Genomic DNA, 17,446 nt, shown 5'->3' with positions numbered 1-17,446 from the left:
GAAAGTGAGTCTCTGCAATGCGGTGTGCGTGTCTTGGTGCCAACTGAGACCGCAGGAAGGAGTGCCTGGTGAGCGTGCACTCTGAGTTGACGAGGAGTCCCATCAGCGTTGGGTGTGTGGCTTCGTGCCAGAGGAGACCCGGAGGGTGTGGTGGTGAACTTGCATCCAGAGTAAAAGTAATCTCAGGGCTGTGGAGTACGTGTGGCCTGCGGCTGCCTGAGACCTTCCTAACGGTCGTGACCCGGACCAGAAGCCCCGAAGGAGCTGAGCTGCCAGGCCGAGCCGCTGAGGCCCATTGAGAGAGTTCTGCACAGAAGGACGAGTTCGAGGAAGGAGGAGAGGAGTGTGGGGTGCGGGCTCGGAGGGACACTCTCTCGGCCTCTCAGTCCTTCTGACGACGTGAGCCTTTGCTTCGGCTCGGAGTGGGGCCCGTACTGATGAAAGGAGTGGCAGTACAGGGGCCAGAGTAAGAAGCAGTACTCTGTGTCACCGTTGAACCGTGTGGGCGGGCAACTGTTATCAAAGAGGCTGATTGTCGCAATACACATTGCCAATATTGCTGCTAACGAACTGCCGGACTGTCTTATGACGCCTGACGTTATTATTGCATAACGAAGTACACGATTGTAGCACTACGCATTGCACTATTTCTCCCTTGCCAAGCACAGGATTGTAGCGGCCCGTATTGCATTATTTCTTCATTGCGCAGTACGTGAATGTAGTGGTACGCATTGCATTATTTCTCCCATTTCAGGTACCGGGGTGTATCGTTACGCATTGTATTATTTATCCTTTGCCCGGCACAAGATTGGATCGTTACCCAGTGCACTATTGTTTGTCCATTGCAATGTGTGGGATTCTAGCATTGCGACCAGCATAACATTTGGAAAGCGGTGGTTGGGATTAGAACCTACCAACCAGCCGTAACGAATATTACCCTTTATTCTAGTTTGGCTTATGTATCGTGTGGTCTAATCGTATATCTTTTTGTATAAAGATTCTACTCGTTTTTATCAAACTCGTGTGGAGTCCATTTGTGGTGTCACCAGGGGGTTGCTGTGGGCGTGATTGCACATACTAAACACTCATGCCTTGGAGATAGGCCTGGCTGCTCGTGCCAAGCTACTAAGGGGGTGAGCAGGGCTATCTCAAATGGTGTCCTTACTTGGCCTAACGTTGAATGGGGAGCCCCGGGTCTCGAACTTGGTGACAGTAGTGCGGGACTGGGACTCCGGCTTTCAACAAGGGTCAGCCTGGGAATACCAGGTGCTGTAAGCTTTTTTGTTTTTGCTTTAGGTGAATGAGGGTGGCTTGTCTCGTGTACTATGGGCAGCACTGAAAAAGAATCAAAAAAGCTAAGAGCCCCAAAGTCCGTGCCAGTACTCTTCATGCCTACGGCATACCACCCTAAAGCACTTGATCTTGTCTGGTCTCAGAATTTAAGGAAGTGTCAGGCCTTGTTAATACCTGGATGGGAGACTGCCAGGGAATACCAGGTCCTGTAGGCTTTTATATTTTTTCCTTTGGTGAATTAGGGTGGCTTGTCTCACTCACTAAGGCCGCAGTAAAGTAGAATGTAAAAAGCTAAGAGCCCCTAAGACAGTGCTTTTCATGCCTATGGCCATACCACCCTGAAAGCACCTGATCTCATCTGATCTCAGTAGTTAAGCAGCATCGGGGCTGGTTAGTACCTCGATGGGAGACTGCCTGGGAATACCAGATGCAGTATGTTTTTTAAAATGTTTGCTTTAGGTGAATGAGGGTGGCTCGTCTCGCTTACTATGGTCAGCACTGAAAAAGAATGAAGAAAGCTAAGAGCCCCAAGTCAGTGCTCTTCATGCTACGGCTATACCACCCTGAAAGCGTCTGATCTCAGAAGTTATGCAGGGCCGGGCCTCGTTAGTACCTGAAAGGGCGACATCCTGAGAATACCAGGTGCTGAAGGCTGTTTTTTTGTTTTGCTTTAGGTGATTGAGGGTGGCTTGTCTCACATACTATTTCCAGCACTGCAGTAGAATGAAAAAATGTAATAGCCCCAAAGTCAGTGTGGTTAAAAAATCACAAATACACCCTTGTCTTAAAATTTGGAAAATGCAAAAAGGTTGTTTGATGTGAATGGGACTTAGTGAGTATGATAGACTAATGATTTTGAAGTGTGTGTCACGGCTTGCTTTACATTTTGATGGTTTTTATTTCAAAGACCGAATAAAGTTTATTGATTGATTGATAGACTTAATGTAGTAACAAATAGGACATGTGATTATATTTGTGTATTAAATCATTTTTACATGCTAGGTAGCATTACCATAGTTTTTAAAGGAATTTATTACATTTCCAATAAGAATGCTTTTTTCACACTTCCACAAGGTTGGACAGGTTCTCGGTATTTAGCATCTATGTTTTCTAAAGTCTACCACATGAATAGTTTGAGTGAAGTGCATCATAAGAGTCAAGTGAGAAAGTGCAGGCTAACAAGTGCTACATGTGTTTGGTGTTTTGATTCCTCCTACATAAATTATGCTAAAATTACAAAATTGTCGACTCTAGAGGCACATTTGGCAAGTAGCACAGCAGGCCACTTAACATAAATCCAAGAAGAAATGTTTGTGATAAGATCTATGGTAATCTAAAAGCGTCTTGCTGTAGATATGCTTTTGGAAAAAGATGGCGGTGTCTGTCGAGTCGTAGGGAGTCAGTACGGCACTTAGATTCCAAATAACAGTAAAAATATTTACAAATATATTGATAACATAATTAATCTTGCAAGTGAGAATCACCCAATGGGACAATGTGTAATTTGAGAGAATATTGGTTTATGATTTGGAGAGATTGGTAAAGGTGTACTTATGAAAATAATAAGTGTAAGAATTGTAATTATAATGAGTGATGTCCATATATAAAGCAATTTGCATCATGGGTTTACGTTGCGATTGCAGAGGTAAGGAAAATAATACAGTGAGATAGACAAGTAAAGATGAAATCATACTTGATGAGATGGAAGCCAGAATGTATGAAGACTTGAATGCCTTGCAGGAGAACAAAGTGACAAAACCAGAATGATGAAGGAAATACAATAATTCGGCAGTGTGGTATGATAATTAACATGATAGCAATCAAAGGGGGTATATTGTTAGTGAGCTTTAATTTGCTGGAAAATCATTATTAATTTAGGCCTGCTTTAGTTAACATAACTAGAACACACCAGGCTGGATTGACAATCATTCATGAATGCTGCAAAAAAACGCATGGTCATTTTTGAGCATTTTGTGTTCTCTCAGAAATTCAATGGTTATGCACTGCTTTACCAATAAGAAGAAGGTGTTTTCTAAAGGTGTTGTATCAACTAATAGATTCAGTGGCTGTCATGAATGAAACATTTCTGCTCCAACACTTCCGCGTAACATCACATCATAAAATGTGTGGGCCTTCTATTCCTGAAACATTATAAAAGAGCGTGCTATTTGGAGATGAGCCAGGCCTTTTGCTAACAGACTTTTTTCTTTGAGGCTTTCTCTCTGTCTGAAACTTCTGCTTTGAAATTTAGTGCTCTGTCCAAGACGTTCTTGAGTTTTTCTGCAGAGGGCAGACCTTCTGCTAGTGTGCTTATTAAATTATGTGCTTCATTAACTACTGTTCCTTTCCGTAATGAAACTATATTTTGAATAAACCCACAAGGTTGAGAACTTTAGAATTTTCTCAGGTGCAGTTGTATTGATAGCCTCGGACTAAGTCTATGAGAGACTCAGATAGTCCAGTTCCTGCCTCATGACTCTCTTGATTTATTAATTAGAGTGTAAATATCCACCATTGTATGCTCCTGTTTCTCATCTGACTGTATGTATGTTTCTATGTTTATGGTCTGTGTATATATGTGCCACCTTGTACAATGTCTGCTTATCTGTAGTCCCCTGTAGTAGTAGTAGTAATTTTATTCGGTAGCCAGGTACCATCAAAGTATACAAACATATAACATTAAAATAAATACATCAGAGTACATCATAAAAATATCTTCCAGCACAGTTCAATTTCCCTGTTTTTTGCAGCAAATAGAGGCTTATCAAAATTCTCTCTCTTCCGTTATTATTAGCACATAAAAACAGAAGCTATGGCCTGGCTAGGCTATGTGCAAATTGTGCAAAACACTTTAAAATATATAAAATTTACCTTTCTACTTGATACATAAAATACATAGAATAGATAAAATTGATATAATTTACATCAGACAATAATTAAAAAAGAATTATCCTAAACACTAGAAATCAATTTTAGCAATCTACTGCGTTTATACCAGACTGCCTGTAGCAATAACAATACCAGGAGTAGTATCGATTTTTAAGATTCAAAGAGCCACTAAATATTTGTTCACCTTCGATTTAGGTGTTAGGAGTTAGAGGTGCACTGTTGGGAACAGAGACAAGCCGTCTAACATCTATTTACTGCGTCAGTAAGTGGGGAAACATCAGCACATCCCCATATTTCAGCTCCATATAGAGCAGCCCCTTGTGCCTTGCCGAGGTAAATCTCTATAGCCGGCGAAACAGCACAAGAGCTTGTTTGTTTATGCAGTCTACTAATAGCATTCGCTCTATGCTCAAGTAGTAGCATGCTTTCCCTGAGCTGATCATTCTACTTCAGGCTCTCCATTGCCTTGACTCCTAAATAATCAAAAGTCTTCACCCTCTCCAGTATTTCCTTCCCAGCACGTACCGCTAAGGTTTTGGCCACTCCCTTCCCAAACACCATGAACTTGGTTTTACTAGCATTGAGCTCCAGACCCTTTGACACACAGAAATCTATGAATTTGTTAACAAGGAGCTGGAGTCCCATTGGAGTCTTGGCGATGAGAAGGGAGTCGTCGGCAAACAAGAGAATCGGCACCTTGCTGCAGTTCTGTGTAGGGAAATCATTTCTGCAGTCTTTCAGGATGTCAGCCACTTCATTTATATAGAGGGTAAAGAGCGTATGAGCAAGGACACACCCTTGGCGCACCCCCCGCTGTATAGGAATGCGTTCAGTTAGCTCTCCTGCATGGCCACATCGCACCTTAGCAAAATTGTTATTATGCAGTTTGGACATGAGATGGACCAAGTTCCCAGGAACTCCCATCCTATTTAAGGTGAGCCATAGGTTAGAACGGGGGATAAGATCAAGGGCAGCGCTAAGATCAATAAACGCCACATGGAGCTTCTGTTGTTGAAGTAAAATATATTTCCAGTATAATGTGGCAAATCTAGAGACTTGATCTATAGTGCTCTTCTTAGAGCAAACACCTACTTGAAGGGGTGACATGATGTTATTTGTGTCTACCCAGTGTAACAACTCATCGAGTATTTGCAAAGATCTTCTGGGCGTTATCAATTAGGCTAATTGGCCTATAGTTAGAGGGCTCGTTGCCCTTCTTAAATATTGTAACGATCTCTGCCCCCTCCAAGAATCAGGTATCTCTCCCCCTCGTGCTATAGCATTAACAAGTAGATTAAAATAGAATGCACAAATCTCAGGTTCTGATTTATATAGATCCCCAGGGATCTTATCAGGTCCCGATGCTCTAGCGAGTTATAACGTGGAGTTGGCATTAGCATTGTCTTCTAAGCTAAATATTATAGCTGAACCATATGATTCTGAGGTATCACAGCAGGACAAATCCATAGAAGATCCTATGTTACCACATGTACTTGAGGGGGCATCAGTCGAAAACTCATACAGATTAGAAAAATGAGATACCCACTTATCAGCCGGTAGATGATGTTGGTAACTCTTTGCATTAATATGATCTACTCTATTTTGGGCCACAGTGCGCCAAAACAGACTATTATCATTTGTTTTAACTGCAAGCAACATGTCTTCCCAGATTCAATCATCCCAACTCTTTTTAGCCTGTTTTAACAAGACTTTATAAGCATGCCTGGCTTGGGATATCTGGCTTCTTTCCCCTCCTAGAATGGCAGTCCTTAGGGAGCATTTGGCTTGTTTATTCTGTACATATGCTGTCCTTTCTGTACCTGGAAATATACCAAAAAATGCAAAGCATTACAACAAAGGAAGCATTAAACTAAAATAACCTAGACCTACTCACATTGCCAGGGCATGCTTGTATAGCTCTTCATTGATTTGTTGCTCAGTTTGCTCTCTATAATTATCCACAAATGTATGCATGCTTGGGAAACTAAAAGAGACCCTCTGCCCCACACTCATCAGGCTTTCTACGAACTTGTTCCTGCAGTTATTGAAGAGAAAATCCCTTACATACATTCTGGGTTATCCTCCAAACATTTTCTTATGGGTTAAAGCTCTGGGATAAACAGTAGTTAAAAAAACAATTTTATTTCATTTAAGAAAATCATGTTTTGTGGATTAGTATTCGTTTGTTTAGCATTTCCAGCAGTATCCCTTAATATTGAAATCAAACTTACACTAGGAGAAAATATTCATTTAGAAGCCAAAAGATAAGAGAAATAATTCACAAATATCCTTTCAGTTAAAAAAACATTTATTTGGTCACATTTTTTCCATTTTTTTTTCAAGTTAGTCCTCCTACAACTTTTGTCCATTTTTAACAACACAACTTATAAACAATGCCAACGTTTACTTGCAAAATTATATATATTTAATATCCCAAAATATGTTGCATATATATATAGTAGCACAATGAAAAGGTTATGTTTTAATTATTGCAATAATGTAACATATGCACAGCCTGCAAGCACTTTAGGTGATTATGGCTAGAACATCTCAAACCACAGTGCATTTTTTTAAAAGGTACTCCACACATTGTCTTAGACTTGAAACGTGGCAGTAATTTAAATAATTAGAAATATTGCATGCTCAACATTGCCCTTGCATACAATTCACAGGCTAGGCTAACATTTTAGCACAAATATTGCCCTTTTACCAAGCTTCCCAAAAAATAGACATTTGGTCATTTAAAATATTAATGATGAGAGAGCCGAGTCATTCAATATGCACCTTTTGTGGAATATTGTCTCTTTTCAAGGTGAACGCACATTAGGCTTAGTCACCTCACTTTTGAAGGATTACATTTAATTAATGTGTACAATATTAACAGGTTATTAGAAAGTGTCCCTATAGATCTAGCTACTGCAGTTCCTGCTCAAAATGAGAGAAGATGACAATACCATGACATTTCATACCTCAGGAAACACACCTACAAATAATGTTTATTCCTTCGCTCTCTCCCACCATGTATTACAGGGTGCACATCACTAGGATGAGACACATGCAATGATTGTATATTCAGTTACTTATATGCATTAGTTCTGCATTTGGAATGTTGATTGTTTTGGTTAATAATTATAATTGTAACTTTTCTTGTATAACACATAATAACGCTCTTTGGTTATTTCTAAGTGCTGAAGTATGACAGGTGTTACTATGGCTCATTACAATCAAACTCAGATTTCTGACTCAGTAAGGGTGGTAGGTTGAGATGACTTTGCTGGCAGTGTATCGTTCAGTTTTCGGATCACAGTGAATCTCAGTACTGAACAATTTATTCATTGAGCTAGCTTGTGACAATGAAATAAAGTCAATAAATGGCCAGAGCTACCACATATTGAAAACATTGTGATGTCAAACAGTATTTAATCAGAACCAGAGCCTCAATCCATTTTTCAATGAAAACATGCCAAAATACACCCATCACAAACTGAACAATAAACATGCCTATTTTAAAACAGAGGAATTAAAACGAATTATCAAATTTAGACATTACCTAGAAAAGAGCTGTATAGTTTACACCCAACCTCATCCATTTGAAACACTATCAGAACTCTTCATTAAACTAAAATGCCTTTCCTGCTGCTCTATTCAAGTCAGCAATGCTGTTTGCACAACAAAAGGTGACTTGCATACGGAATATTTTGCATTATTAAAGATAGCAGAGCCAAGACTATGCTACTCTCTTTCCCAATCAAGATATTCGATTCTTTTTTTGGAAAAGCCACTTGGTCATTTGAGTGTATTCCAGTTACTTTTGAGGGATGATTAGAATTTATTTTAAAGTGAAGATAATAGTGGCAGCATTTTCTTTTTTTATGAGATGAAAATCTCTTCAATCGGCTGTAGAATAGTCCTCTCAAATTAACACACAAGGAATATTTTAACATTTACGGAAATTGTATTCATTCTAGTAATTTAATAATACGCATTGTTAAACAAAAGTTACTAAATTATCTTTTGATACAATTGCTGACAAGTGCACTATTGTCTTAACAATATACATTGGTTCTATACTTATGTGTTCATGTTAAGACTCTATTAACTGAATTTGGAAGACGTTAACCACAGTATTAGAATTATCTTTTTGTGTAGCACCCGTCTGCTTAGCAAAATAAGACTATTTAGCGTAAATAAAAACTGCCTGGTTTGTGCTTTCTTGAATTGCATATATTTCTTATCCGACAATCTGAAAAGAATCACAAATGTCTGTGCATCTGTCTCTATGACAAGGTTTTGTACTGAAAAACATCAGACCCATTTGACACATACTTCGTAAGGCGAAAGCCACCAAGAGCCCAGTAAATGGAAAAGCGCACAACATATTTCAGTCAGACCTGAGTCTGAATGTCTCATTTAATGTTCTGCATAAATGTTGGTACCATAAATAAAGAGAAAGAGAGTGGGTTTGACCAGGTTCATCAATAGAGCGCTTTAAACAAGTAGTGTAAAAGTGTACATGTTTAGTGTCTAACTGCATGATGAGCACAGACTCTTATATCTAACATTTTCAGTGGACGTAGTGAACATGTTTATTCATAACTACATTAAAATGCTTTCAGTCGCAGTGTACCCGCACCTTTATATTTTATCAGTTATCTCAAATGTCCCACTTGGAAAACACTTTTGATGTAATGTATTACTTGTGTCAAGAGGAAGAACAAGCTATGTTTGTTACAATGTGCTCCTTCTGAGGGTCTGAGCACTAAACCGCATTTCCGTTGATTAGGGCCTAGCTTAGGTCAACTTATGAATTCACATAAAATGCTGAATCACTTCTGGAAACTTAAAGTTTGGGTTTGATTTTAAATGCCATTATTGATAATCAGTAGCGGTCCGTGGAGGGAGTTCGGGGGGCAGTGAGGCGGGGCGGGGAAATGTAAACACCGGAATATGGATTAACGGAGGTAAGTACACATTTAAATAAATAAAACGAATTTCGTTGCGCGCGAGGCAGCGCGCGCAACGAAATTCGTTTTATTTATTTAAATGTGTACTTACCTCCGTTAATCCATATTCCGGTGTTTACATTTCCCCACCCTGCCCCTCCCCCGCCCGCCTCACTGCCCCACCGAACTCCCTCACTGACCGCTACTGTTGATAATTCAGTAACACAATGCATAAAGAAATTATGGAAGTCACAAATAAATACAAATTCCCATACAGAAAGAAATAAGTATGGAAATAGTCATAAATCTTTTTATGCCACCATGACAGGTGCTTAGACATATGTTTGGAATACCTTTAAAGTGAAAAACAAGTAGGAAATATCTTTTTGATTTCCTTTAACTGGTAGAGGCAGAAGTTCAGGTTAATATATATAGCCCAAATGTACAGACGGATAAAGCAAGATGTACAAATAATATTTAACGCCTGTTGATAGTTAAAACTGAATTTGTGACCGAGGTCAACTCGTTTAAGTATCTTCTTTCATAATGTGTGATATAGGAAAATAAATCTGCATAATTTAGACAATATCTTGCCATGTGATAGATTAACCCTTTTTGATGGTTTAACAAACGCACAGCGTTTGCGAATCATTACATATCAAAAATTGCATTTCTTTCGAACTTTGACAAAAGTTCAATAACCCATGGGCATTTCCTGTTATCCTCCCTCGGTATGCAAACAAGAAAACTTTGTGAACTCTGAAGTTGGCGTTAAACTCCTTCCAAGTTAAAGGATTGGTGGAATCAAATGTTGGGGCGAACTACAGTTGCTATTTCTCCTGAAATTGTTAAAGAACTTCCAACCATATCCATAATGAAGAAAGGTGGTGGAAGACTATGAATGCACAAGTTGCATCTTATGAGATGTGCCTCTGAATACGATGACATCAGTTTCTGATTTCCCTCTACAAGGAGTTTAGAGGAGCGGTGTATGCAGAGACTCACAGGATTGCTGCTCTGAAACCTCAGTGAATATTCTTATTAGCCTCAAAACGTGCATTTCAGAACCACTATTTTCCAACAGGTTTAAATGTCTTGACAAACATTTAAGACTCATCAATGCCCTTAAAATTTTGAAGTTGATAAAATGTACATGCTATTCCAGTCGGTTGAAAACCTTTTATGTCAGAAAATCCCCAAATCCATTATTCCAGCTGGTGAAAGACATCGCTATAAGGAAATAGTCCAACAGAAAACGTCAGGAATAGAGGACAGCTGGATATTCTTGAGAGGACCACGATGATGTTTATTCAATCCATAGACGCATGTATGCCATACCAAGAGAGATTCTAGTTGGTGAAATAGCTATAGTCATTGTTTGTATTTGTAAACAGGTGTTACAAGGTGTTCCAAAAGCAACTACATTTAAAAACAAAGAATTTGGCTGCAGGCTTACTGTCATCAATTTGCTTATAGTAAACAAAGTTGGATTTCAGCTTAGTCCAAAGAGAGCAAATTCCAAATCTTGTTTCTTTTTCATTGTAAATGCCACAATTCCAGGAAATGTCTATTTGACTTTGAGAAGTTAAGAATACCTAACAAGTCTTAAAGGCAATCTTGTCTAATAGTAGCCACCCAAGTGGGAAGGCACATGGGTGTTAGGATGACGAGGGACGTTAGGGTTTGGGTAGATGTTTCCAGTTGGTGAGTTCCAATATGGGGATGCAGCTCCAAAGAAGCTAGAGGAAGTCACAGGCATAGAAGAAGAGTGTGACTGAACAAAGTTCATTTTCTGTTGATGAGCATGATAGGAAGGCACATATGACAGCTCTGAGGGATATTTGTACATTGAAGACTCAGTTGGATGAGGCTGAAGAGCCTGTGCAATGCCATGAAAGTCAAACTTATAAGCATATCGCTTGCCATGTACTTTAGTCATAATGTTCTTGTCGTAGTAGTATCGCAAGGCACGGCTCAATTTATCATAATTCATGTTAGGTTTGCTCTTCCGCTCCCCCCACCGTCTTGCCACCTCATCTGGATCCGTCATTTTGAACTCCCCATTGGTGCCCTCCCATGTAATGCAGCTGGCATTGCAACTGTCTGATAGCAACTCTAAGAGGAACTGCCAGAGCTGGATCTGCCCACTTCCTGCAAGAAGAAAACAAAAGTGTAAGTAAATTGAAATTATGTGTTTCAGGAAACTGCTTAGCATCTGGCATCTGAAATCCAAATGAGGAGTAAAGATTCTATGGAAATTCAAACAGACAGTTTTCAGTTCATTAAAAATCCACAGAACTGAGAAACCATAGCAGAAGATTGTTTCCAAGTCCCATTATTTGAAATAATTTCAAGTATGTTTGTACACAGACGGTGTACTTTGCATTTTTGTGTTATCTTGTTTTTTTTATTGTTTATTATTGCAACTAGATTAGAAAGTAGGCTACAAGGAAGAACTTGTATATGATATGTTGGTAAGAAATAAATCTACATTTTTTATATAATGTTATAACATTCAAATAGAATGGATATTAGGAACACACTAACATCAAAAGGCCTAAACCAATTTATTAGAATTCAAAAAATCTACTGATGTCATTGAATTATAATGTTATGAAGCAAACAACCACACACATTTGGGTTTTATACGTATTGGCAGTACTGCATACTTGATTATTGTGCCTCACTACACCCATTGAAGTTCTTCCTTTCCCGTCCCACTTTGGAAATAAAGGTAACATGAAAGCAGTGACTGACCATAACAGTTTGTATGTCTTCATGAAAGGATGTTTGGAAGTTACATCTATGGTTATGGATTGCTTGAAAAGTTGTCTTTTGTAAGCCTAGTGATTCTTTTTCTAAATGTTGCCAATTTAGTCAACTTCACAAGTTTGGCAACTTTTTTTTTTTAAATAGCATGTAAAACACTACCAGAATGTAAGGGTTGAGGAGGATATGAAAACCCCAAACATCATAAAATGTTTTGGTGCAGCCATCTCATGTAAAACCTCTTTGGAAAGAACATTTAATCCATTAATGAATTTTGCAAACTAGACAAACTTGGCGACTTCAAACAACTGCAAATAATGTCACTTCATGCAACTTCTAATTTCATCTTTGTTACCTAGAATGCATGAACATGATTTCAAACCCTTCTGTTTGCCGTTAAGTTTGGTCTTACCTGGGTTTGCTAACCGACTACTGGTAGGCCCAAGAATCTGGTAAGGATCTACAAAAAAGTAACGGAAAAAAGAATCTTAAAGAGGCACGTGCAAACTAAGATAAAGTTTCTCCTGCATAAAATGGCTCATTTGAGTACCACTCCATCCCCTCTAGGTGCGAACTCTTTCTAAAAATGTTCTGAAATATTTTGAATAATCATATCATCAATAATACATGTACACTTTCATGGACGTCTTCACAAGACTGGGGTTGAGCACATCTAACCTACAATGAGTGAATGTCAAACCAGCTTTGCAAGTCAAGTGCTTAGGGGGTTGATACACATTATCTGTATTTTAAAGTATAAAAACATTTTAGAGACAACAATTTGTTCTACGGCCACCTTGAATTTATACAGCAGGCTATTGCATTTACAGTATCTGGTGAAACTAAAAGCAGGCTTTGAAAATGTTCAGTGATGCCATCAAATAAATCGTCTATGGGTGCAGTTAGGATTGTTTATGTAAAGCTAAATGACAGTTCGAGAGGGGCAGATATGCTGAAATTTGACAATGCCTTTCTTCATACTGACTTAAGGTCAGGGCCACTGGAATCATGTGATGGGGATAAATACATTATGCAGCAGGGCTGACAAGCATGTGGCAAGAAAAGACACATTTTGCAATATAATGCCACATATTTTGCGATAGTATTACCTCATTATACAGCAAAAAGCAATACAAATATTCAAAGTTAACCTTTGTGAAAGGCCTTCCTTCCTCTGATCCATCTGAGATAGGAACAACATTTATTTTGTTAAAATCTGCAGATTATGCAGCATATGATGGATTATGTGGCAAATAGATAAATCCATAATTACGGGGGAAATGCATCAGTCGGCAAAATTGCATAATTCCAGCGTCCTGCTTAAATTCTATTGAAGACCACTTGCATCATCGCTGGCAAGACAGAAATAAAATGAAGAATCAACGGCAGATTTTCCAAAAAACACAAATGTGTGTTTCTTTGTCGACTAAGCTTCCTGACAGTTTTATGAACTAAGCAACTAAGTGCACCAGAATCCTGGGAGGAGTGTTTCATTGCACAGGTATGTCTAACTCTGACACAAACATGCAGATTAGTGAATGGAAAATGTAAGCAATTGTTTCATCACAACTGTTTCATCATATGGAATGTCTGGGTGATGTGATTTGAACTCAGTTTGTCTTCCAACATTGACAATACAACCTCAGTGGCAGCATCGCCCAGGCTGCAATCAGCCCGCAAGGGATTGGTGTGATCATAATATATTGTTGTTATTCAACCAATCACCTTTTCTCATGCTTCTTGCCCATTACCTAAATTCAGTGAATTCTACAATAACTAGTTGGCAAGGGATACCTGTGATCTCACATGGCTTTCGTTGTGCTAGCAATATTATTGCAGTCATTGATTTAATATAACCATTGGAATTTTTTACTAAGACTTCCTAATAATAGGAAGATGTCCTACTGAGCTGATCTAGGAGGCTAATGAAAAGTGTATTATTTGGGTAAAGACCTCTTTACAAGACACACCTAATGCTTTTGTGTGTCAGACTGACGACCTCACAGTTCATAGTTTAAAACTGATAACATCGCAGTTTATGGCAGGAGGGTGATGGCTTAGAAATTCATTGTTATTAGATAACCCCACGATGTATTTGATGGAGGCTGGTGATATCTCAGGGAAGGGCAGGAGAGTGATGATATCACAGTCAAGGAAAATATGGTGCTGACTTTGCGGTTAAGAGTAGGAGAAGAAGACATCGCCATTTGAGGCAGGTGGCTGATGACATCACCCTGTACTAAAGACGTGAGATGGCATTAGTTAAGGGATAGGTGGCTAATGGCATCACAGTTTAGTACAGAAGTCTAATGGGATCATGGTGAAAGGTAAGGGCCGATCACATCATAGTTCATAGAAGAAGATGGAAGACCTCAAAATTGAACGTAGGATTCTGATGACCGCAACTCAGGGTAGAGAGACTGATGACATGACAGGTAAGAGTATAGTCTGATGACAAATTTATCATACATCCTGTACCTGGTTGGGGCCGCTGCTGTTCCGTGTTTTTATTCACATTTTGCGATCCTCCAAGAGGTGGACCTGTGAGAAGGAAATAGAATAAATTGGCTACTTTAATATTTGAACTGTAAACTTAGACCAGTTAAGACAGGGAAAGTTAATAAATTAATGCAAAAAATAATTAAACTAGTAGTTTAATGTGCAATGATAAAAATAAAATGTGATGCGGAAAAAGACAACCATTTGAAATGTGCTGATTTATAATAGTTACTCATAGTTACCCGTGTAGGCCATAGAAAAGCTATGAAGCAATTTTCCTTTAGCTAAAAGTAAAACCTAATAGTGCTGAAATGTGCACAAAGTGAATTAAAAGCTTTAAATTGACATGCTTAGAAATATGGCAAACACAAGGAGATGAAGGACGGAGGGCTGAAACGTTTCGGACACTCATCCCCATTCACATATTTGGGTTGAATCCATCTTCATTCTTTAGCTCACTTTGCCACCTCAGTTCAGACCCAGCTATATGCAAATCAGTCTTGACCCTGTGACTCATGGGAATAGTCCAGCCCGAACTTCCAAGCCAGGTCTTCCCTGAACCGAAAACAAGCATCCTAGGACCAGTTTCGGGCTCTTCCGAGCAAGCTGGACAGTTTTTGCTGGTAGATGGATACCATCTACTAGTAAGGGCTCTTATTGGTAGGGAGTTGTATCTCCATTGGAGAAAGAGTTTCCTTAAACCATTATGACTAATGTTATCCAAAACAGTCTCCATCTTATAATAGTCTTTAGATGTTATAAAGGTACTGGACATTATCCCCATTTGATCACTCAATAAACAGCTAGACAAATTATACTCATGATACCGGTTGACCAGGTCTTTGCGCGATAAATTTCTACTGGCCTCTTCCGGATTTGTCCACATCAAAGGACAACCCAGCCTCTCAAATTCCTGCTTTATGTGTTTTAGCCAGGGGAGTTCCCATATAAGTGGGATTTGTAATAGTTCCTTAAGCTCTTGCCTATAGCTAGAAAGTTCAGGGGTTACCCATAAGCGCCTGCAAAAAGTTAAAGGCTTCAGACCCAATTCCTCTTTTAATGGTCTTATTCCCAGATCAAGCCTGAGTGGAAGAATGGGTGAACTAATAGGCAGGGAAGCTAACTGCCTAAGAAACTTATTTTCCGTGACAGTGATTGCAGGGGCACACTTGTGTCCCCACAATTCACCACCATATATTATAGCCCCACGTGCCTGAATTTTATAAATTTCAAGGGGGGGCCCAATAGGTTTTATCGTCGACTTATTCCACATTTTAATGATCCCCCCTACCTTTTGTGTCAGCTTAAGTTGAGATTTAGTCTGGTGTTGAGCCCAGGTCATATTCTCGTTAAGAGTCAAAGCCAGATACTCAAACGTTTGTACTTTTTCTAGACTCACACCATCTATGACCGGATTTGGGCGGGTTGTCTTAGGAGGATTAAAAATCATAAATTTCGTCTTGGCAGTATTTATTTCCAACCCCCTATCAGAGCAAAGCGCGACGAAACCCTCTAAAACTCGCTGAATACCCATAGGTGTTTTAGCTAGTAAGAGGGTGTCGTCAGCGAACATAATTGCTGATATCCTTATGCCACCAAGCTTTGGTGCATCTCTGTTGGGGACCGCATTCAGGTGGGAGATAACTCCATTTACGTAAAGGCAGAACAGGGTTGGCGCCAAAACGCAACCCTGCCTAACCCCCCTATCGACTGGGAAGCTAGATGACAGATTGCCTTCTCTCCCACACCTGACCTTTGCGAAATTTTGAGTATGGAGTCTTATGATAATATCCAGTAGGGGTGCAGGTATTCCTAAGTCCCGTAGGACATTCCATAGTTTCCTACGTGGAACCAAATCAAAGGCCGCACGCAGGTCTACAAAGACAGTGTAAAGAGAGCCACCCTCGACCTTCGCCGTCTTCTAAAAAAGCATAGCCAATCTAAAAATCTGATCGATGGTGGATACACTCTTTCTAAAGCCTGCCTCATACTGTCTCAAAATCTCTGAGTCCTCTATCCAATCCAGGAGGCGATCAAGAATCAGCCTAGCAAAAAGTTTCTGATCTACATCTATTAGGCTGATTGGCCTATAATTGGCTGGAAGCAGGGGCGACCCCTTCTTAAAAATAGGGACTACCTCCGCTCCCAGTCAAGTATCAGGGACCGCCATACCAGCAGAGATGGCATTGAACATAGTCAGCAAATAGGGCGCCCAAACCCTGGGTTCGTGTTTGTAAAGATCTCCCGGAACCTTATTCAGCCCTGGTGCTTTTCCCGCAGGGAGTCTAGATATCGCAAGGTTAACCTCACTCAGGGTAAAAATAATCGCTTCTGAGCCATCGGCGCAACTCACCAACCTATCTCCCAAAGGGACTTCCAGACAGGGTCATCCCCCCTTATACAGGGTACTAAAGTGATCTTCCCATACCTCTGCAGCAATATTCGAAAATTCTGGTTGGTCGGGATCAGGTGAGCCTGTGGTCACAATCTGCCAAAATTTACGTCCGTCCTTGACGGCTAGGGCTGTAATTAGCCTAGCCCAATTCTCATTTCCCCACTCAATCTTAGCATGGTGTATTAGGTGGCGATATACTTGCCTCCTTTGCTAGATAATTTCCCTGCTTGCACTGTTCTTTACTGCATCAAGGAGTTCGCTCTTCGCTTGTCTACATGTCCTGTTATACCAGGATGGCTTCCTTCGTGTCCTTTTCCCACCAGAACCTGGGGGATTTAGAATATCTGAGAGTCTTATAAATAATAATTTATTAATATCTCCCAGTCTTACAAAGAAATCAGACACAGGCTGCTGTTCAATAAGGGCAGCCACATCAGCCAGTACTGGAATGACCCTAGCGTAGAGATCTGATAGTTCCTCGGGGTTGTCAACCAACTTATCCCATCTTACCCTGCGTCTATTACTAGAAAGGGTAGCCCTGCTAGGTGTACCAGAGAGCGATCGAAATCTGCTGTTGCCGGCATCTGGGACTAAGAAATCCAAAATCAAAGGATTATGGTCGCTCTCACTCCTAGGAACCACCCTAAAATCTAAGACT

The 17,446-nt window shown here is 39.8% G+C and overlaps 1 protein-coding gene and 1 pseudogene across 3 annotated transcripts in view; one reads left to right on the top strand and one right to left on the bottom strand.

Annotated features, from left to right (window-relative positions):
- The first annotated feature begins 1,613 nt into the window (after positions 1-1,613).
- LOC146856695 (5S ribosomal RNA) lies at positions 1,614-1,732 on the top strand (annotated as a pseudogene).
- Positions 1,733-6,472: 4,740 nt separating this feature from the next.
- Positions 6,473-17,446, bottom strand: part of FLI1 (Fli-1 proto-oncogene, ETS transcription factor) — a 555,431-nt gene continuing 544,457 nt past the window's right edge. For 2 of the 3 annotated variants that reach the window (XM_085647183.1, XM_085647185.1), the window contains 3 exons: positions 14,373-14,435; positions 12,307-12,354; positions 6,510-11,276 (listed from right to left, as the gene is read on the bottom strand). In XM_085647183.1, coding sequence (XP_085503309.1) covers positions 10,747-11,276; positions 12,307-12,354; positions 14,373-14,435 — 641 coding nt within the window. In that variant the 3' untranslated portion in view covers positions 6,510-10,746. Of the gene's footprint in view, positions 11,277-12,306; positions 12,355-14,372; positions 14,436-17,446 lie in introns of all 3 variants that reach the window. The other variant, XM_085647184.1, reaches the window with a different exon arrangement.

This window comes from Triturus cristatus, chromosome 3_2 (assembly GCF_964204655.1).
Source record: "Triturus cristatus chromosome 3_2, aTriCri1.1, whole genome shotgun sequence".
Lineage (NCBI taxonomy): Eukaryota > Metazoa > Chordata > Amphibia > Caudata > Salamandridae > Triturus > Triturus cristatus.
Note: the sequence above shows the minus strand (reverse complement) of the source record. Positions and strands in the feature narration are given on the sequence as shown.